Genomic DNA, 23,077 nt, shown 5'->3' with positions numbered 1-23,077 from the left:
TCAAATACTCCACCGTGGTTTTAGTATTTTTTTTTGTATGGAGGATTTATCTTTCAAAGCAATTCAATAAGCACATGTCTATTAAGAAGTATGGACTACAATGTTTTTCTGTCTTTAAGCAGATTATGTAGAAGGAATGCAGTTATAAGAGAGCACCTAGAGTGTATCTTGAGAGCCATTAAACCACTTGAGCAGCTAAGTGAACTGTTCACTGATCCCACTGTTTACTTTAGTCTTCAAAGGTGTTCACCTATTTGTTAATTAAATTACAAAATAAATAAAGAGCAGATGATAAATATTCATGTATAGGCCTAGAAGAGGGATTGGAATATTGGTCATTTCGAGACAAAAATAGGGTTTTTTGTGTGTGTGTTTGTACAGATGTCTTGAAAAAGTAGTCTGACCGTGATTCATGTTGGGAAACCATTTAGGAGAAATATTCTTTAAAGAAATATGTCTATAAAAGAAAGAGATGCATCCTTATGAAGCCATAGTGTTTTACAACTGCTTTTAATGTACATGTGCTGTATCTGGCTATAGCAGGGTGAAGACAGAGGTACAGCTGTGCTCATGGATAAACTGGTACTTACATGTCATTCAATATTTATATCTTCTTTCAATTAGCTTTTGTCCAAAGTTGCTAGTTCTCTTCAGAGGAGCTTGGAAGTGCTAGTCATACTCTTGTAATGTTTTTTCTCCAAGGAGAATATCAGCTGTGTAACTCAGTAGGTGATCAAAAATCTGTTCAGTTTTCTGATAAAGAGACTCTTGAGTACGTAGTAGAAACCAGATCCAGTCTAAAGTGTTGTCCTAAGAGGAGGAGAGGGAGTAAGTGAACAGGGAATTTTGTGCTGGGTCTCTCAGGGCACCTGCTAGAACGGTTTCCTTTTCTACAGGCTTAGTTCTGGAGAGCGTGTATGGAAGTAAGCAAAGGCTTCTGTTCTTTCCTGAAGTGGCTAAAGACTGTACTTACCCTGTCCGGTCTGATTTTAGAGCAGTCTGCTTATCTCCCTGTCCAGTTTATTCCTTGCAGGAAGGAGGGCTCTCGTTGAAACCTTAACTGTTGGATGGTTGACCTGTTTTAGGCATGTTGGTATTCTCTCCATGCTGTCCTTGAACTCATCTTCAGTGGTTTTAGGTGCCTGCTTTCCAGTTAATGCACCTAGATAAGGCTAAGACCTTGATTGATTTTAAACCTAGTAACAGGTACTTTATCTCATAACAGTCTCTTACTGTTACAACTAAATAAGGTATAATTTGTTGTATGGAAGAGTCTCTTTATGGTATGTTTAAGAAAGCAACTAGGATGTGGGTATTTTTAAAACTTATATTGGATGATCTGATACGTAAGATTTTGTTGTGGCTTCAGTTTTTGAGTCCATGCAGATTTCAGCAAATTTGTCACAGGGCATATTTTAAACATTCTTAAAATATGAGTCATACCTTTACTTAGGCCTATGATTATTTCATTTTCAAGTATTCAGCAAACTTAATTCAAGAAATGTCTTTACCTTTTCATGTAATGATGATATAGATTTTCAGTGTTGTTGGTATAAAGTTACACATTTGTTTTCCCATAGTGCACTTGTATTTCTTCTCCGACTTACAAATATCTCATACCTGCTTTGTTGTTTCGGTCTGTTTTTTCATTGTTTGTTTTTTTGGCAGCTGGGATTTCCCATTGAGAAATCAGTTCAGCCTGTCAGTGTCTGTAGGGATGTTCCCAGCTGAACTAGCACCAGAGATCTGAGATAGAAAACTCAGTCAATACAGAGTCAATACAAATGTAACTAGGGCTCTATCTGTTCTATTAATTTTGTGGTCAAATTAAGTAACACTTTGACTTTTTCAATTTTCTTTCTACTTATAAGAAAATGTCTAGATAACAAAATCAAGCAGATACCCTGCTATTTAGAAACAGGACTAAAAGAAAGAGTTTTGCTACTGAGGGCCAGGAAACATGTCAGCACAAATAGCCTAGTGTTCATTTTTGTAACTCTTTCCTCTTCTCTGTCTCCTACTCCCTACCCAGCTTTCCTGCTTAAATACATCTTGAAAATCAGAAATGTTAATGGCTGCAGTTAAATTTTTAAGCCATGGCCCTTGTCAAAATCCTTAAAGTTGTGATCAAGTTCAGCAAGGCCATATTAACAATTCCCATGTTGAACTTCAGCGACAGCTAGTTTATTGCTCTGATGGAAAGGTGAAGATGCTATTAATTAATTTTTATATGAGCCTTTAATGGAGTAATCTCCATGTCATATGGATATAAACTTCTTTTTGTCCTTTGAATTGTCTAAAAGCTACATAGCTACAGTTAATAGGGTGCTGAGGTGGTAAATGGCACTAAAGGGCCCCTGGACTGGTCAGTTCTGAGCATTTTGCAAATGGTGAGAAGTTCTAGGCAGGGCTGGAAATTCTGCATTGTTACATACACTTCTTTTCTTAAAATGTTCACTTGTATGATGACGAAACAGTGACTTATTTAAAGCTTAGTGAGTAGTTGTACATACGTTATTTACTTAGCAGAGTTGATAGAAATCAAAGATGGGGAGGCTGGGCAGATCTAAACTCACCTGTACTTACCTGAGTAATTGCACTTTAAAAATGAAATTGTTGCTGAGATTTTTGGTGTGGAATTGTAAAGTGTAATGCTATTAAAGAGTAGTTATTGCTGATCTGTTCCCTGTGTTTCTGGTCCTGAATACCTCATGGCTAGCAGAATATTCTGCTCAGACTGGGGTAGGGGGAAGGTGGTGGTGATGGATTTATTGGTGGGCTTACCTCTTAGAAGGTAATTGGCTTCTATGTTTTTATTCCTTTTGCTTTCAGATATATTCGTTAACTATAATTTGTGTAGGTTTTCCCATTGCCCCCAATATTCTTGTATTTGATTAGTGTATGCTTAGAGGAAATGAATAATTTTTGCTTTGGCTCAGCAGGAAAAATGCTCTACCTTGTAGTAGTTTAGATTTCATTTTGTTATTAAAAGTCAAGCTGCAGTGCATATTTTTGCCTGCAGCAAATTTTGAACTGTTTATAGGTATTGAGATGTAGGATTTTAAAGAATATAGTGTGATAAAATTTAGAATTATAGAATATTACTATATGGTGTTGTAGCCTCTTATTCCAGAGGCATCATTGTATAGTCCAGGTTTACCACTGCAATTTCATTTTCTCTTCTTTTGGAGGGAGTTAAAGTTTTCTCTGTAAATTGAAAGTGTCTGAAAAGATTTTCCTATAATTAATTGAGTCACTGATAATATGTTATGGGTTTTAGTATCAAAGGTTTTTTCCTACAGTACTAATGAACTTTTTTTTTTTCCTTTAGGAGAATATATAAAAAACTGGCGGCCAAGATATTTCCTGCTAAAGACAGATGGCTCTTTCATAGGCTATAAGGAGAAGCCCCAGGATGTGGATCTGCCTTATCCACTCAACAACTTTTCAGTGGCAAGTACGTATTTCCAGTATTTATTATTCTCTCAGCATATTGACAAAATATCTGCTACGTATTACTTCATGTGTTGTTTGGAGTTTATTGGTAACACTGGAAGTTCGATGCCATGTGTCAGACCAGTGCAGTACTAATCTTATGTCCAGCTCTACAAGATACCTTTACAAGAGTATTGAAGATTTTACCATGGTTTGGTTTTTGAGTATTTTGGGAGTTTAAGTTCTCAATTTTGTTTGTGTTGCATCTGAAGTGTCTGTAACTAACAGTAACAGTTGACAAATAATTGTTGTAAGAAGCAAATTCCTGGAAAGCTTACCTTTTTTCAGATTATTGACCTCTTTTTTTTTTTTTTTTTTTTCAGTAGTATCTCTGAATTCACTTGAAAACTCAAATTAATTAGAAAATTATCTAGACTGTCAAATGACACAAAATCATGCTAAATTATTTTTCTCTTGGATAATCAGGTAATCAGCTCTCCAGCCTGGTTAATCAGTAATTTCAAGCAATCAGACAATTTGCATATATTAGCAAAGCTACAAAGTGTGTATCTGTTGGATCAAGTGAAGACATTTTGATTTCATGTTTTCCAAGAATGTTTCTGAAAGACAAATCTGTAGGTTTTCTTGAGCTGGCAAAGTAAGATTGGTGGAAGAGTGTTTCTGAACAGAAATGAAAGTATTTGAAGAGCAAAACTAAGATAGCAAAAAATCTCCCTGAGTATAAGTTGTGGATATCGTTGCTAGAAACTTTCAAAGGAACACTGGAAGATTTACCCAATTTCTTTCAAAATTGTGTTAATGTACTGCAATACAGTAAATGGCGGTGCTTAGTTTTATAGTGGAGTATTGGAACTAGAAGAGCATGTGTACTTAGGGAAAAGGTTCTCTTCGTCTGCCTTGCTGAAGATGGAAGAAATGCTACTGAGATTGAATTTACCTATTTTCTTGCTGAAATTATTCTTGAGATTGAATCAGCGCTTGTATACAAAGTAATTTGGATATTTATTTGATAAGAAAATAATCTCATGCTCCAAGTCCATGTCTTGTCCCACAATTGGAGGAGGAAAACTTTGCCTATTCTAATTGTGACAGAAGTCTTCCAAATGATATTGAACGTGAAAGCCTTTTAATAATATCAGAGGCTCATTTTGCCTCGCTGCTATTCAGCATAAAAACCAGTGATGTCTTTCGGTTGTTCGTATGAATAGGAATTGACCAGATCATAGACTGTTATTCCTTCCTTACTGCTCTGAATGTCCTAATCTATGCATTTATAGCAGTTAGTAGTTTCCTAGATACTTTTCCCCCAAATCACAGCAGAAAGCACATATGTAGAACTACGGTAGGGTTTTTTGTCTTGCTTTACCATATTCTTCTTTGCATATCTAGTCTTGCTTTGCTGCGGCAACTAGAAGGATGATGCAAATGGTAGTTCTGCCAAGCAAAGAAATGCATAATTAGCAATTAGTTCCAGTGTGTTGATACTGGTGGGTTTTTTTTCATTTTGATACCCAGATGTCATCTTATGTAATTCTGGTATTAGAATGCTGCCCCTCAACTTTACCTTACTGGAAATTGGAAGTTTACATATTGTTTTCCAAAATTACGCCATCACCACCACTACCCCTCCTAGCTGCCCCTTCCCCCCAATAATCCTTTCTGCAACTAGCAAGCCCCATAGGTCTGATTCTTAGGAAATGTAAGCTAAAGGAATAGGCATGCAATATTAATTGAAGAAATACAGTTTCGGTAAGCGAGATGAGGTTTTTCTGTTTTCTGGCAGGAAAAAGAGTCATTTAATCAGAAATGATTGCTGATCAGTGCAAGAAGAGGGAGATTTTTCACTCATAGAAAGAATCCTATAAAATTAAGGATGAAGTACCTATGTGGAATTAACAGGATGAAAAGCCAAATGTCTTCTAGATTCAGAATGTTTGGATAAGATTCCAGTTTTTAACTTGGTTTTAATTAAAAGGATTATGTTTGGTCTTGAGTAAAAAGTACAAAAATTACATGACACATGGAAAAGTTGAAAATATAAAGCATTATGGTATTACAGTCTAAATTGCAAAGAACTATGTTTTTCGTCAGCTATTTTATCTGTGTGAAGATGAGATTGTCAGTACGGCAAACAAACAAAACCACTATCTGAATGAATCAGATCTCATTGGCAGTACCTGGTAAATGTCAAGAACTGGTCTCACGGCCTCTGATCCAAGAGTTCCTGGGCTGCTGCAGTAGGTTTGTGGCCACAAGCGGTGCAACATATTTTTCCTGTAATAGTGAAGTATGTTTTTCATAAATTGCTAGCCAGGCAGATGGAGTGTGAGATCACTGTTAATACCATCTTGATTAGGTTGGCAGGGACTTAAAGATATGTCTTTACAGTCCTATCTTCATGTAATCTTTGTAGCTATCTGTAAAGTGAGAGTGTGGTCTCAGTCTACTTTTTGCTCTCCAAATGATAGACATCTTTGGCTCTTGCTTACAGCTTGTTATTTAAGCAGAAAAGGCCAAGACTCTGGTATTATTTTCGAAGTGCTGTTGGAGTTGAACACTGGAAAGTTTGCGCAGCTCTGCTTTGTATGATACTTGTTCTATAGCTTAAAACTTCTATATCCAGCTCTGTCAAACTGCTTCCATCATATAGATATTTTCCCACAAATGTCTGTCCACTGCCTTCCACTCCTGCGACACCAGGCTTACTTTTGCAAAAGGCGCTTTTCCAGGCATAGTGTCATTTTCCCTAGAGTGTCTCCCTGATCTCTTCCAAGACAGCTTTAAAGTCCTGCACGTGAGCATTACTCTCTCCCTGGTCTTGTGTCGTCCACGTACTCCGTCAGGAATGACAGGAAGGCCAGAGAGAATGAAGTTGGTTTACATTTTGTCACAGGACAGTGTTCAGAGACCATACTTTTTCCTTGGAGTGATCTGTGAGGAAATGTAGGGGGAAAAAATTGGGAAGTGGAGATGTAGGTGGGTACAAGCTTTACGTAGAGAGAGAGCACCTGAGGCAGCACACGCACACTTCAGCCCATTGCTGGCCACCCAAAATGCAGGGGAACTGCCTGGGCCTGAGACGAGGGTGGATGATTTCTGTTCCTGGAGCTTAAGTGCGTCCCTGAAAACGAGCTGGAATTGACTGAAGAGTATGACGGAGGGGGGCTGGACGGAGATGAGCCCTGGCAGGGGATACGGGACTGGCCCCGAGGTGTCTTGGGCAGGGGCTTTGCCTCCCCATGGCTGCTGCTGTCCCGCCTTCGGACACATGCGGAAGTCAGCAATGAGCAACCCGCACTGCATCTGTGAAGCTGCCACAAGGTTGCAGGGATGAACAAATCAGCCAGATCTGGTGACATGGACAGTGTTTAGGAATCACTCTGGTTTCTCCCGTGTGGAGCCAGCTTATTTTATACCAAATAGAGTCATTTTTTTTAACATGGTAGTTCAGAGAACTGTGTATGGAAGTATGCTTTTAGTTCCTTAACGCTCATCCCCTGACACTTAAGACTCACAAAAAGTTGTCCCGTGGTATCTAACCATACACTTAAAGATAAATGAAGGTGATGTAGTTATACTAGTGGGAAATTTGTTGTGGAAACTTAAAACTGGTTGATACTGGTTTTCAGAGGTAAATTCAAATATGAGCTTACCTGAATTGGCTGGTTCAAAATCAGTTTAGCTCTTTTCAGGTAGAGACAAATAGTTGCAAGTAATCAAGCTATTGTAGCTTGAAGACATGCTCTTGATTGACTGAGTGGGTGTGCGTTCCTATCCCACTTCAACTGCAAAATAAAATATGTTAATGTAAATTGCTTTTTCTTAGGCATTTATGCAGTCAGAACCAGTTTAAAAATAAATTGGATTCGATTGGTATAACTTCTCTGTGCAGGCAGATGCCTGAAAAAAATGTCCTGGCTTTTAAAACTCCATTATGCTTTTTTGGAACAAAACTAGTACCCTGGGTGACAGGATGTATACCCTCAGTGGCACCCCCCAAAAAAATCAACATGGCCTCACAATGCTGTTTTTAAATGGTCCAGTCTTGCCTAAGTAGAATCAACACTGCTTTGTGTAAACCACCTTGGTCTTTGATGGTCATCATTACTGGAGAAAGCAAAGTGGGGAAGAAGAGGCAGTTGCTTCAGTTCTACTCAAAGTGCGTTTGTGGCTTCACTGATAAAAAAAATACTTCTCACATATGCAATGAGTATGTAGGTAATCACACCGCACATTTGGGATGAGGCATCTCTAAGACTTGGCCCTTTGCCTTCATTTTGATCTTTACATAGGGAATAATTGGGAAGAGCTGTATCCCTTCACAGTAGCCTTTGAGCTTTGGCCAAAAATGATGTCACCTGGAATTTCTGTCATATCTTGAAAGATAGTACTTTATAAGCACTCTGTAGTACAGATACCCTTTTTCTTGTCTTTGAAAAGAGAAAGCGGCTTCTACATATTGTGAGAAAGTAACATTTTATAACATGTTTTCCTTTATTTTATTCTTTTTCTTTTTCTGCAGAAATTATTATCGATGAACCTTGACTATTCTAAAAGGAGAAGTTGTGCTACTTTTTCCTAGTCTTAATCTTCCAGTGGGCCGGAGACAAGGTTTTATTATTTTGGGGATTTTAAAATCTTCAGAACATGGAAATTGAAAGGTTTCAGGGGAATGATGTTAGGGTGATAAAGAATTCTGAAGAGACTCTCTAAAAAAAATGGGTAGGAAAATATATATGTATGTTTTAAGTGAGATTAAATTTTGCATCAAAATACTTTGGCATTAGACATGACCTTGCATGCAACTCCACAATTGCCTTTTCAATGAGATTTAAGTTTAAATTCCTAGTTTTTTTAACTGTCACAACACTGGATGACCTGAACCCAGAGATAAGCATGTAACTATAGATACTTATAACAGTATTGATTTCATTCCAAAATAACAATGGTGCAATTGAATAAATAATGTTCATTCCTCACTGAAAATACTTCTGGGGACAAAAAGGCAATGTATGTGTGATGTACTGCATAGCCAAATACATCTATGGAAATTCAAACTCAAATTTAATGTTTATAACCAATATTGCTGTCTATGCTGGATGGGAAAATGTTTTGTTTTCTGGACAACTGGACCAGTAATTTTCTTTGGGAAGCTTTCATATGACTTCTTGAATGGTTTCTAGGTGGTATAGTTGGTATTAACTTAAATAAGTTAATTTAAGTCATTTGACTTAAACGTTTGGATTCAGTTGTTAGCTTGGATCTTAAATGAAAATTAGTTCCTTGGTCTCATCCTTCCATTTTAATGGGCAGTGCTTTCTCAGACACCAGTATAGCACACTGTAATTTCCAGTAATCTCTAAATAGGGCTTAGTATGAGCATGATGGGTCAAACTTGACGTTTATAGCCAGGTCTGAGAGTTTTTATGCTGGTGTCATGCATCCAGTTGCATAAATAAAATTAGGGTGTTTGCATGAAAGACAGACAAGGATGTATATAATTTTACTGTTTTCTGTGAAAACAAACTAAACTTTGGGCAAAACACAACAATAACATGCAGAAATCTCCTGTTTTCATTCTCCCTTTTTGCATGAAGGGGCAACTAGCAAAGTAGTTGTAATGACAGAAAGACATGGATACTACTTTAGTACTTTGTTGGAGTGTTGAAAATAAAAGACTTTCCAGCATGATGAAGTGCATCAAGGACGATCTTTTTCAGCTTCAAGAAATATAATTAATTTTTGTGTCTATTATGTAGTCATATATGTTGTTGTATCATCAGATCACATACAAGTACTTGTCATGAGCCAAGCCCCACAGAAGTGGGATTTCTACTCATACCGAACAAAAAGTCAATCCCTGCTCCAAAATGCTAAAATTCCAAATATAAAACAAGGGACAGCAGATGGATGCAAACAGATGGGGGGAGTATGAGAAAACAATGAGACAGTATTAGCCTGTAGTACAGGCAGTGGTCTCAGCGCATCAACAACTAATCCATTGTCAAGGTTAGATTTTTACTCCCTTCTCTTCTTTCTCCTTCCTTCCTTCCCTCTTGTTTTTTAAGACATGGTGAAGGAGAGTTTTAAGGAGGATTTAAGAGAGAACTAGTATGGCAAACAGAGAAATTAGAAATGCTTTTGAGAAATGGTGCTGAAATTGGAACAGTAGAAGGATGGGTGGCATTTTGATACTGAATAAAGAGTGATACCAAGGATGAGGGTAGGCTGTGGTCTGTCCAGATCATGTTGAAAAGCTGCCTATATTTGATGTGATAGACCTGGGTAAGAAATGAGGAATGCAGACAGAAGAGTGGCATGATCAAAGGGACAATGGAGAAAAAGGATCTGTTCAACAGTTTTGGGGGATGACATTTTTAGGGGAAAACTGCATTTGTCGGGCCAAAGAAGGAATATTAAGTTGTTCATGTAAATCTCTATGGGACCAAACTTATCTTCAGTGTCATAATCCCTGTAGATAAAATGTGGTGAGAAAGGACAGAGCCTTTTGGAAAGCCTCAGAAAAGTAGGTTTCCCTTAGGCAGTAGGTAAACAAGTGGGAGAATTGAGAGAAGATCAGACTAAGCCAGGGGGGTGTGGGTGTGTGCATACACCTATATTTGTACATATATGTAAAAGTCATGGCTTTTCATATGTATATGAGCAAAAGCACATCTATCTGTCTCAATGTTATGAAAATGATGTATTAGTTCTGCTACTTGTCTAACAAATAAGGCCATCAGAGAAAAGTGTGTATTAGGAGTGCAGAGTAGCAGTAATGGAAAAAGGTATTTGTAAGCAGTGTGTTTGTTTAATTTTGACATGAGAAAGAAAAAAAACGGGAGTAGCAATTGAATAGGCAAAGATTGGGACAAAATGTATTTCTTGTGAAGGAAAGACCGAGAGAAGAATAAGAAATCAAGGTTAAATTGTAATGCAAGTAGGCAGATACATAGATAGATATAGATATGTGTATATATAGATAGCACTCTATATATTTAAAACTGCATACAATCTAAACAATGCAAGTAGTGGTTTGATAATATTTCTTTTCTATCGTATGATGATCACAGGAAGTCATCTTTTGTGTTAAAATTCAGTCTATATTAGAAATAATTTCTCAAATATGCAACCTTCTGTTCATTTTTTAGTGCAATTTTTTATGGCTGCTTGTATGTTTAGTATTCTTGTCTAGCCATATCAACAAATTCTGCTGAGGTTGAAAGCATCCATATATGAAATAATGAAATGGTATTAGTGTTCTTTCTATTTTTTATGCTGAATGAATGAACGTACTGAGGAAAAGAACACTGGTGATTATATGGTTAAAGTTATAGAATTCAAACTTTAAACTTTTTAATAAAATCTGAACAGATGATCTGTGCTTTTTTTTTTTTTTTTGGAACTGGCAGGTTTCAGGCCCTCTAATTGGCTTCCCAGCTTTGCAGAGTAATTACAGCTTCAAGCAAACTTTGTCATCTGTGGTTCAGAATGGTGTAAAGTAAACAGAACGTTTTGAAATACAGTTTGTAGTTAGAGTTGCTCAGGAGAGTTTAACTAGCATAACTACTTAATTTAGATAGTAGCAGTTATTTGAAAAAGTCTAACATTTTAGAATTGTCAGATTGTTTGTGGATATGGAGACAAAACCTCTGGCATGTACCTGGCTTTTTTGTTTTGTTTTGTTTTAGAAAGAGAAGTTCAATACTTGAGAAACATCCATTGCATTTCTTTATACTGGTTTTATATTTTTTTTTCCCATTTTCTGTATAGATCCAAAAACGGCCAAATGAGTGCTACAGACTTGTTGGAAGGGAGTTGTCAGTTTCTGTTACTGATTTTGTATTTTACTGCTTCGAACAAGTGTTCTCCCCCAAGGTTTTTCATTCCCTCTAATATTAAAAGGGAAAATTCTCATGACTGATGTCTAATCCCAGCAAGACAGAAAGCTTTAGGATTAAAATGTGTAATTCCAAGTTGTAGATGGCTAGCATACAAGAACACAAAGTTGAGTCTGTCTGTTTACTGGCTTACTCATCTTTTTGAATGATAATTTAGACTTCCAACTGTTTTGAGTTGAGATTCAGCCCTTTAATTACATATGTTTATGTATAGTAGCAAACTTGAAGACATTATGGAAGAGTGTTCTCTACTCTTGGTAGTGACCCAACTATCACTCGAGTGTTTGGAGCCAGCTCTCAGTAGCCAGTTTCACTCATTCTTCTGTCTTTTGTAGTTTCCAAACTATTCTCTCTAAAACTACTATGGTTTTTCCAGTGATTAGTAGAAAAATATTTTGGTAATTAGCAGTAACTGTGTATCAGAGTACTTACTCATCTTAATAGATCCCCTTTCCCCTGCCTTAAGCTGTAGGTGAAAGACATTCACAAACAAGTTTTTATTCATGTTGCAATCATGACAGGAATGTTATTTATTCCATACATTTGTATACAGCAGCACATGAAGCATGTGGGTGTATTAAATATCATCAGACTTCAGTTACTTTTATCTACTTGAGAAGGATGGGTAGCACACCGCTTTTAGAAATACATTGGTCCTCCACTTCTTTCTAAAACTTTTTTTACTTCAGGAGGGAAAAATATGAACATATTCAGTTTTAAGCTTCCACAAGGAAATTAAATCTTTAGCCACTTTTAACAATATTCAAAAGGCTCATTATATTTTGCCAGATTTTATTTTTCAATAGCATCCTTCAGTGATAGTGAAATGACTTTTTTTTTTTTTTATGTTTTCAGTACCATTTTCAATTGCTAAGGTATTTTTTAGTACCTTTGATTTAGTTAATCATCTGTAATGAAAACTCAGGGAGTAAATACTCTTTGGTAGTTACAGAGCTTAGTATATGCATTCATGTGTTTTGTTCTTGTTAATAATGCACATAATCACTTTGAGGACTGTCAGAAAAAATTAATATAGGTACTAGCAGTAATACATCTATATATAAGAGATACAGATTTACATAATGTATATACTAATTTATATATTTATTATACTACAGGAGAGCTGGAGAGGGACTCTTTGTCAGGAAATGTAGTGACAGGACAAGGGGTAATGGTTTTAAATTGGAAGGGGGGAGATTTAGATTAGATATTAGAAGGAAATTCTTTACTGTGAGGGTGGTGAAGCACTGGAACAGGTTGCCCAGGGAAGTCGTGGATGCCCCATCCCTGGAAGGCCAGGCTGGATGGGGCTTTGAGCAACCTGGTCTAGTGGAGGTGTCCCTGCCCATGGCAGGGGGGTTGGAACTCGATGATCTTTAAGGTCCCTTCCAACTCTAACCGTTCTGTGATTCTATATATAGTATACTGTATATATAGGTAAAGACCATGTTACAGATAGCATTTGAACATAGACAGCCTTAAATCTATTAGTTCAAATTTTTATGTGCTTGAGTTGGCAAACTTAAATTAATGCCATTTTAATGTATGCATTTTTGTATGTATTTGCAATCAGAAAATGAATGGTGAAATTCAAAATCTTCAGTTCCATTACAGGCACTGGAGAGGATGTGCTTTTTAATTCGTACAGACTTTTCTGTATGTTTGACTCTGTACGTTTTTGCCTTCAGATTGTCCTAATACAGTCACCTTACTTTTCTGTCCCTGGCAGTTTCTTTTACTTCTCTTTTCTTAAACTAGCTAATCTAGTGTAGCTCTACTCCAGCTATCCCCCAAGTTTTTCTTTCTTACGTAGGTTCCAGTTTCTTTCCTGTTCCATTTCCACTCTTCTCTCTTTATTCCCTAGTCTTTTGTTTCTGACATCTCTTCTGTAAATAACTTGCCGAATGCCATCTTTCTGTATTGGATTTTGCTTCAATAACGTAGTTTCTTTTTCATATTGTCGGAGGAATAGGATGAGGCATTATGAATACAGGAGAAAGAGCTTTCCATTTAGCACGTGCAGAGGCAGGAGATAGCTGTAGCCTCTGGATTATACTCAATGCATAGATTTTCAATGATTTTGTGCTTTAGTAATTGTTACTGTAATTTTTTACCCTCCTCCCGTTGCACTCTTATCCCTCCCACATGTAGTGTGGCCAGATGCCTTACATTTTCACAGGAATACTAAAAGGATATAAAAGGTCTTGGTTTGCCAAGTTTTAAGTCTCATCTCCAAAAAGTAGTATTTTCCAGCAGTGTGCAGCTTTAGGCAGACACCCAGCAAAGAAAATTTCAGCCTACATGATTGAAGTGTGATAGAATTAAAGATGAGAGGATGGTTTTGTCAGGAGTAAGATGAGATAATCTTAGAGCAGACAATGCTTCTAGTCTCTTCGGTTTGAAGGTAGCCCAACACATTCTTTAGAGCTACAGCTGAGGAAATTAAGAAGACAAATAGCCTGTTAACCCTAGCCTCACCATCATTATGATCATAATGTGGACTTCAATATCCCTGAAGATGGGGGTTTCTTTGATCTCATGAGTAATACTTGGACCCAGCTACAAGCCTGGTTAAGTATCCTAAGCAGCTGTACTTCATCATGCTGCCCAACTTCCTGTCATCTGCTTCTGTCCTCCTTCTTCCTCTTCCAGCTGTTGTGTTCAATTCCCCCTTTCTGTGTCCATCCTGCTTTAGCTCTTTCCTCTAAATGTTGAGGATGGCTCTCATCCTATCTGAGACCTAGCTGAGCTTATAAAAGCAGTGAGCTTGGATTACTGTTTCTCTTTTGAGTCTCCACAGTATATGCGGGTTTGTTAAATGTAGTCATCTCCTTGACCTGTGAGGAGTCTGACTTACATAATAATATATGGATGTATGGTGAATATATAGAGTTGTGGAATACACACCTGTGTAGTGCAATATTTACTTAATTCATCTTTCATTTTTTATATATGTGTCTGTAAAGCTTCTGAGGTGTTCTGCTAAGCTGCATAAAAAAATCTTGTTGACAGACATATCCACTTCTTTGCTCTTTCAAATAAAAAATTGCAGCATGTGTGAAAGTCCTTAAATCAAGGCATCCTCATGAAGACCCCCCTAATATCAGTTCTTTCATGCCTGTGTTAAGGATGGTCCAGTACAAGTAAGTCTGCTGATATTTGCTGTGGCTTTATATCACAGAATCACAGAATGACATGGGGTTGGAAGGGACCTCTGGAGATCATCTAGTCCAATCCCCCTGCCAAAGCAGGTCTACCTAGAGCAGGTTGCACAGGAACATGTCCAGGTGGGTTTTGAATGTCTCCAGAGAAGAAGACTCCACCACCTCTCTGGGCAGCCTGTTCCGGTGCTCTGCCACCCTCAAAGTAAAGAAATTCCTCCTCCTGTTTAGAAGGAACTTCCTATGTTCAAGTTTGTGCCCGTTACCTCTTGTCCTGTCACTGGGCATCACTGAAAAAAGACTGTCCCCATCCTCTTGACACCCACCTTTTTAAGTATTTATAGGCATTGATCAGAAACGCCCCTCAGTCTTCTCCAGACTAAAAAGACCCCAGTCCCTCAGCCTTTCCTCATGAGAGAGATGTTCTAGTCCCCTAATCATCTTTGTAGCCCTTTGCTGTGCCCCCTCCAGTAGTTCCCTGTCCTTCTTGAACTGGGGAGCCCAGAACTGGACACAGTACTCCAGATGGGGCCTCACCAGGGCAGAGTAGAAGGGGAGGATAACCTCCTTCGACCTGCTGGCCACACTCTTCCTGATGCACCCCACAGAGACCATTTCTTAGATAACTCTGTCCCAGATTGTTTAGGTGTTCAGGCATACAAATCAATGCCTTGAGCTAAGGCTTTAAGCTCGTTATGAGCTAGTAAGTATGCATTTCGGAAGGTTAGTTGTGAGTATGCATCTTGTACAATTAACACCAGCAATAAAAGCATAAGAAAGAAAGCAAAAGCAAGGTAGAAGGTACTTATATGTGTTAGGTGTTTAGAAATTTGCTGGGTCTGATACAGTTCCTTGGAGAATATTTAAAACACATTCCTGTAAAGTTGTGGATGATAGTTGAGGTTTCAGGATGCTGAGTTTGTGAAGAAAAAGTACATCAAGCCAATATAATTTATTTCTGTGAAAGTATAGCATGCCTTGTGAAGTGGTACATGCCACATAACATGACTTTTGTGAAGCATTGACATAAACTGGAATAAATAAAATGTAGTTCACCAAGAATAAGTGCAAGGTTTTATGCTACAGAATAGTCAACTACATCAGTAAAAGGTGTGGGTCAACTGCTAGGTGGTAGCTCTACCAAAAGGAAGTTACAGTGGATTGTAAATGAACAGCAATTCTGTTGCCATATTTGTTATTGACTGATTTGTGAACCTGATAAATCATTTTAGATCACACATTTGATCCGGATCAGCTTTAAACAAGTGAGAGCATTCCGGAACATGAGATGTAAGGTTTGTTTTTATTCTGTGGTAGCTGCAGGAAATTCAATTACACTTTTGATAAGAGTAACTTTAACTTCACAAAAATGTTTAAATATGTTTGCATGAATTAAAGCATTCTAGTAGGTCAGTGTTTTGCATATATAATGTTTAGTGCATATATAATGTTTATGCTATATCATAAAATCTAATCCACAAGTCTCTTTGAACCATTGCCTGAATTACCTGTGTTGTGGTCTTGTGACAAAGGAGTAATAGGCAGTCTACTCTATGTTTGTGTGACAAGGAAGATCTTGGATCTGAAAGCACAACTTGTGAGGACAGATTGGTTGAATTGATTGAGGCCAGAGAAGACTGAAGAGAGATAAAATAATGTTCAAATGTCTAAAAGGGATAGCTGCTGAAAAGATAAAATAGTCAATAGGGCAAGAAACATTATGCTTGAATTATAGGAACAGTTGCATTAAGTGCTAGGAAAAATCTTCCAACTATAAAAATAATTAATTTGCTTATAGTTGGATGGAATAGTTTGCTTATAGAGGTTTTGAAATTACTATTTCGATTTTAGAGAAATACTTATGAGAAATAGCGTAGGTAGACCTCATTCTGGCCTGGAGCACAAAGAGGACTAGATGATTTCCTGGGGTGGCCCCATTGGAAGTGTGTGTGTGGTTATTCTATATTTAATAATTAGACTAGTTTCAACATCTGAATTTTCTCAGGTAGGGTATTTTACAATAAATCTAATCCTGAGTGACAGTAGTGTGGGTAATTGTGGCATGGTTACCACTGAAGGGAAAATGTCATTCCTCCTGCCAGGTACAGATGGAAAAATGTGCCTGTGGCTACTGCTGTTACCTTGGCATACTAGAGCAATCCAGGATCTAATACTCTTCTTACCCTCATAACACAGACCTAGTTTGCAAATGGAGATCACACTCTTTATATGGGTGACAGTGCAAGTTCCTTCATTTCCTCTGACTGCATTCTTCACCTTGTGATTATTACCTGCTACCTTTTGTTCAAGCCCGTGGTTATATTGCCATTCTGTATTTCCTTGTATGTGCTGGATAGGTATACGTGAAGTACATGTATTTTATCTAAGTAATTTTATTTGGTCTTCATCCATTAACTGACAACATATAAAAGAGGCAATGTTATGTATTTCTCTAGAATGTCAGCTAATGAAAACAGAGCGACCAAAGCCAAATACATTCATTATCAGATGTCTTCAGTGGACCACTGTCATAGAGAGGACATTCCACGTAGACACTCCGGAGGAACGGTGAGGGTTCTATTTTCGTTTTGCTTTCTGTGTTCTTTATGCAGAAGCCTCGGCACAGTCTCTGCTGGGACCACACACTTGGTGTGGTGATCAGCACTTGGAACTGTGACATTCTGAGCACATCTGAGCTGTTATTTGAAGAATTTATAAGTCAGCTTCTGTAAAATATTATCTGAGCTCATAGCTAGTGTAAGAGTTGCCTGCGAGTAGGTGGGATGAGTATGTTCAAATAAGCCAAAACTATGTCATGATATGTCTCTGAAGTGTTAAAATTTTGAACAATAGAAGCCTGCATTGAAGTGTTTTCCAGCTTCGCTGTCTTAAATTTTCCTTTTATTCCTCCTAATATGCTCCCTTTTTTTGGCACAGAAAGCAGTAATTTTGTTATAATTTATTTTATATTTGCTTATTAATTTTTCTTGTTTCAGTAAGCATACACAAACTCTTAAGAATTAACTTTTTTAATGCACCACAAGCATTTAGGAGATATGGGATGCTCAGATGTTCACTATGTGTCTCTCATTAGATGCACTGAGTCTTCCCACTGTGAGCATCTGTCCTTTTGAGACTAATATTACGATTTGGCTTTATTCATCAATAAATTATGTATCAATAAATTACCAACGACTTTGCTTTTTCGTTTTTTTTTCTCTTTCAGTTGTATATTCACTTAGAATTTTTTTTTGTTCTACCTTGGCACTGTTTCTCCACTCTATCTTTCTTCAGTGTATGCAGCATAGTAGCTCTTACTGCATTCACTAATACCACCGGACTCCTCCCGTATCCCTTGCTGGCTGAGCAAAAAGCAGCAGATACTGCACTTGGTGTGGGGCTGTGGCGTGCTGATGGGCTGGCTGGTGGATCTGCTGGTTAGCCAGCATACAGAGTAGCCATAGGCTCAGCTGCCCCTGCTTGTCCCTCTACAGAAACCCTCATCTGGGCCTGCCCCTCCGTGCAGGCACTGTTTTTTATGATGCTTGTAGGAATTTAATTATCTTTGAGGGCCTCTTTCTCAGGGGAATTTGAAATTGGCCAAAAGGTTGAGTTTTAAGAGGAGACAGGCGAAGAGTTGAACACGTGGTGTCGTTTAATAAATCTTACTTAATTTCTGTGAAAATGTCTTGCAGGGAGGGGGGATAGCAAAAAAGTCTCTTAAAATAGTAAGTTATTATCAGATAGTATCAGATAGGAGATGACTTTCTAATCCCTGAGCTGTATTACACCTGGAGCAAGTGTTTTCAAGTTTTCACTACTAAAATATTTACAAAATCAGACACTGGTAATTCTTGAAATTAACCATGCAGTGATCCTTTTAGATTCTGGTCAACTTCATTAACATAATGCAGTATTTGGAAGGAAATTGAAGTGATTAATTTATATGAGTCTTCTGCTGTGTGACATGAGAATTGAACATTGAAGCAATGTAACGTGTGAATAACATTATAAACCATTTATTTGGATGTATTTTATGAGTTTCTAATAGGGAAATGTTGGCTTGTTCATGATAGGGAAGAATGGACAGAAGCAATCCAGGCTGTAGCAGACAGACTTCAGAGGCAAGAAGAGGAGAGGATGAACTGTAGTCCAACTTCACAGATAGACAATATAGGAGAAGAAGAGATGGATGCTTCAACAACCCATCATAAAAGAAAGGTAATGACATTAAAAAATAACAGACAAACCTAATATGTAAATATCTTTTGTAGAATAGTTTAGTTGGGTAAAACAATATACAGGGAATAGTATTTCTACATAAATTTCAGTGTATTACAAGCATAAAAGTACATATTTTTTTTATTTCAATAAAGCTGAACTGCTCTGGTTTTGTTTATTTGTTGTGCTATCTGATACAGCACTTCTGAAAAACAACGTTCAACTGTTCAGGCACATGTTAACATTCTGCTTATTGTTTGAATATTATTTTAATCTTTTTGTTTGTTTACTCTTTTAGAAGTGTGGTAATAAAATATTTTCTTTAGATGAGTAGATTTGCCCCCTTTCTCATGCAAATAATACCCAGTACAAATTAGATAATTTGCATGAGAAAGGCTAGCAGGATTTGGCTTTTAATGACCTTGTTTTTTGCTATCTGGGAAAATAACTCTGCTTTAGTTTTCAATGAACTGAGAGAAAACAGTGTGGTTTTATTTTGCAGTCCTTCAGAGCTTTTGCTGTAAGTAGGAATATGTACATTATTGGCTATAACATTCTTGTATCTCCAGAGTCACAAGGATAAACACACAACTAAGAGCATGCTTTAAAGATTCAGTGCCCCACAAAAACTTGCTTATTGTTTTGTGTTTCCATTTTGTCTTGTGTTTCTGTAACTACAGACTGCTCTTGAAAAATGGATCATTCAAACGGATGTCTCTCCTTTGCTATACAGGATTGACATGACTCAAGATATGCATTGAAATTGCATGAGAAATAATAACCTGTTTCTATAGGACTGGCTTTATTCTTTCTAGCTAGAAGTGAAACCTGTAGAAAGCTGAGTGGAAGTCTGCTGACAGAGCGAAATAGTCATGCAGCTAATGTAACCGAATGCCTTTGAATGATGAACAATGAAAAGAAATAGTGAATGTGTGCCTTTACTCATAGAGCATGTTTTGTTCATTGCGCTATATGAAGTAAGAGTCATAAAAAAATCAGGGGCTGAAAACTATACCCTTATGAATATAACAAAGGTGTCAGAGCAAATCTTAGTTCTATTGTGTCTTAACTTTTGAGAACTTGAGTTTGCAGTGCAAACATAGTTCTTTTATGTTGTTTCATTGTATGCAACCTTCTAACCTTTTCCCAATGCAGAAAAAGGTAAAAACTAATTGTATACAGCTGTAACAATACTCTCATCGTACGTTGTCAGGTTGACATTGAACTTTTAGCCTTGCGGCATAGATGTTTAATGATTGTTCTCCAGGGTAAAATATGATAAGTGACAGCAAGACAGAGGCAGCGTTCGAGATGTGTCAGCCTTTCTGAGAGGCAGTGTGATTATGTGGGACGGATTTGGGTTTGCTCTGTTAAAAGATCCGAGCACTGTTCCAAGCCTGTGTATCCTCTTCGCGGAGTACAAAACCGCTGTGTAACAACAAGCGTTTTCAAGGTGTCAAAATCAATGCTGTCTAATATAAGTAGTTTATCTGGAATGTATGCTTTCCTTGTTCACACTGCAGTACATTTTCTCATACAACAAAAGGGGTTGTGGGAACAGGAGGAGGAGGACGATCAGTTTTGTTCCTGTCTTGCTGCTTATGCTTTAAGAAATGCTGAAATAAGGTGCTGGGACAGTGCGTGTGCAGTGCTGCACAATATTTAACGGCTCTGGCAACAAGCCGACAGCAAACTCAACAAAACAAAGGTGAAATGAAAAATGGTGATATTCGACATCTAATAATAGAGCAGAATGGAGGTTTTGTAGCCAGTGAAGAGCATACTGATGACAGCAAGGATTTATTTTTTTTTTTTACCTAAACTCAAAATCCCACTGCAGATTTCTGACTGTTGCAAGACTTTAGCAAAGGATTCCCAGAAGTTTTTGGAATCAAAAATATTAAGTTACTGTATTGATGGGGAGTTGTCATTCCCATGGTGTTAATTGAAATTGGGAAAAAATGTTTTTTTTTTAAGAACGGTTTCTATTTTGTAGAAGTGTTTCTGAAAAGCTTTTGTTTAAACTTTTGTAGTTGTTAATATAATCAGAACCATTTCAGTTATAACAACTTAATGCATTTTTATTGCTCCTTTTTTTGTATTGGATTTCTTTTCATTTCAGGTTTTTTTTTTTTCCACAATGTGTCCTCCAAGCTTATATTGTCACCTGATTTTACATCTAAGCCCAGTGAATTTTGCTTGTGCATGCACCAGATGGTATACATATGAGTAGAAGAGCATAATCAGATTAAGAAACAAGACAGAGAGGAGTGGGCCTGTTCTAAAAAGGTAGCAAAAGGTTTATGAAGAAAACAGTCTTTAGGATGTGGGACTTGATTTGAACAGGCATGACAGCAACATCCCTGGCCAGATTAGCTAGAAGAACAAAAAGCACTTTGTAGTTCTTGCAATTTTTTTTAAATGGTGTCAATATGCCACTTAAATTTTACACTAATAGCATCCATGAGTTTCAGAACTAGGAATTCTTAGCAAACTGCTTTTATTTCTTGCTGTACTATTCCTTTTAAATATTTTTTCCTGATGAAGTCGGATAAAACCTCCAAGTCCTATAATCTTTGTGCAAATCAGGAATTTTTAAAAACTAGTTCCTTGGCAGGAATTTTCAACACCTGTAGTAGGGCATACTCTCTTGAACAGATCATCCATAGGGGAGTAAATAGGCTTTACAGAAGGATGGACATCATACGGTTCTTTGGTTAGTGCAGTTTCCTATAGCTTCACTGCTTTTACTTTGTTTACAAATTTGTTTTGCTGGGTGCAGAATGAGTAAAGAAAAAATTTCTCAGAGAAAACCAAAAAGTGATGTAATGAGGAAGAAGATGCAGTCCTCAGAGTTTGGTAGGAATGAAAAAGATGGGAAAATTATCAAGGAGAAAGAATCTTACAGGAGCTTCCAAAGTTGCTTACCAACATCCCTCAGGTTTAGGAAGTATTTCCATTTTTACACCAGTTTTCAGTATACCCTTAGCTATGGCATCTGTGTTTTTATCTCCCAAGGTCTTGTGTTCTTTGGCAGACTTTTTGAGTTACCCTGCACTGTGTATCATTTCTAAGCCTTCTGCTGAGCTTCTAAAGAATAAGAGCATCAGGAAACTTTATTCTTAGAACTAGCACTACCACCATAACCTGCTCTTAAGCCACAGCTCAAAATCTTGCAAAGCTATTACCTTCCTCTTATAAATATGCATATATTTTTTAACTTGTTTTCACTGAGCTTGCAGCTATATTCATGATTCCTTTGACGAACATTATGTAAGCAAATTTTGGGCAAATGAGTGTTTTGATTTGACTGGCTTGCTGCCCTTAGCATCAAACCCATGTCTACGATCAGGTGAGCCAAGATCCTCCTTCTGTGTGTGGGCAAAGGGCTGGTTTTCAGAGCTGGTTTTATTCAGACTCTTGATGGTCCCTGTCTAAATCCAGCCTGTCAAAGAAGATTGAAGTATGGGAAAAAATTACCCCTTTGAGGCTGCTTATGATCCCATAAATTTTTGACTGTTAGAAGTGAATTTGTTACGGTCAGTAACTCAGTATTCTGTATCAATAAAGCTGTTGGCCATTCTTTGTCAAGGAATGCGATATCTTATGACTGAAGATACAGAGGATTCTGCCCTGAATTACTCATATTCTGCTTGAATTGTTTTGAATGCATTTTGGATTTTTAATAGAATGGTTTGGTTTGGAAGGGACCTTAAAGATCATCTAGTTCCAAGCCCCTGCCATAGGCAGGGACACCTTCCACTAGATCAGGTTACTCATAACCCCATACAACCTGGCCTTGAACACTTCCAGGGATGGAGCATCCGCATATTGAGGTCCATAGAGCTGGATGCAGTACTTCAGGTGGGGTCTCTTGAGAGTGAAGGGGCAGAATAACCTCCCTCGACCTGCTAGCCACGATTTTTTTGATGCAGCCCAGGATTTGGTTAGCTTTCTGGGCTGCCAGTGTACATTGCTGGCTCATGTTGAGCTTCTTACCCACCAACACCCTCAGACCTACTCCTCAGGGCTGCTCTCAATCCATTCTCCGCCCAGCTTGTTATTTGTGCATGGGATTGCCCCACCCACACGCAGGACCTTCTACTTGGACTTGTTGAACTTCATGAGGTTTGCATAGGCCCACCTCTCAAGCCTGTCCAGGTCCCTCTGGATGGCATCCCTTCCCTCCAGTGTATTGGCAGCACCACACAGTTTGGTGTCATCAGCAGACTTGCTGAGGGTGCACTCAATCCCACTGTCCATGTCGCTGACAAAGATGTTAAACAGCACTGGTGTCAGGACTGACCCCTGAGGAACACCACTTGTCACTGGCCGCCA

General features: G+C 37.8%; 1 protein-coding gene across 1 annotated transcript in view; it reads left to right on the top strand.

Moving 5' to 3' along the window:
• Nucleotides 1-3,336: 3,336 nt before the first annotated feature.
• The window catches only part of AKT3 (AKT serine/threonine kinase 3), a 67,498-nt gene continuing 47,757 nt past the window's right edge, over nt 3,337-23,077 (top strand). Inside the window, exons 1-3 of the mRNA XM_074167979.1 lie at nt 3,337-3,457; nt 16,975-17,086; nt 18,595-18,739. Coding sequence (XP_074024080.1) covers nt 16,986-17,086; nt 18,595-18,739 — 246 coding nt within the window. The 5' untranslated portion in view covers nt 3,337-3,457; nt 16,975-16,985. The remainder of the gene's footprint in view (nt 3,458-16,974; nt 17,087-18,594; nt 18,740-23,077) is intronic.

The sequence above is a fragment of the Numenius arquata genome, chromosome 2, assembly GCF_964106895.1.
Source record: "Numenius arquata chromosome 2, bNumArq3.hap1.1, whole genome shotgun sequence".
Lineage (NCBI taxonomy): Eukaryota > Metazoa > Chordata > Aves > Charadriiformes > Scolopacidae > Numenius > Numenius arquata.
This window is presented reverse-complemented; position numbering and strand designations above follow the sequence as displayed.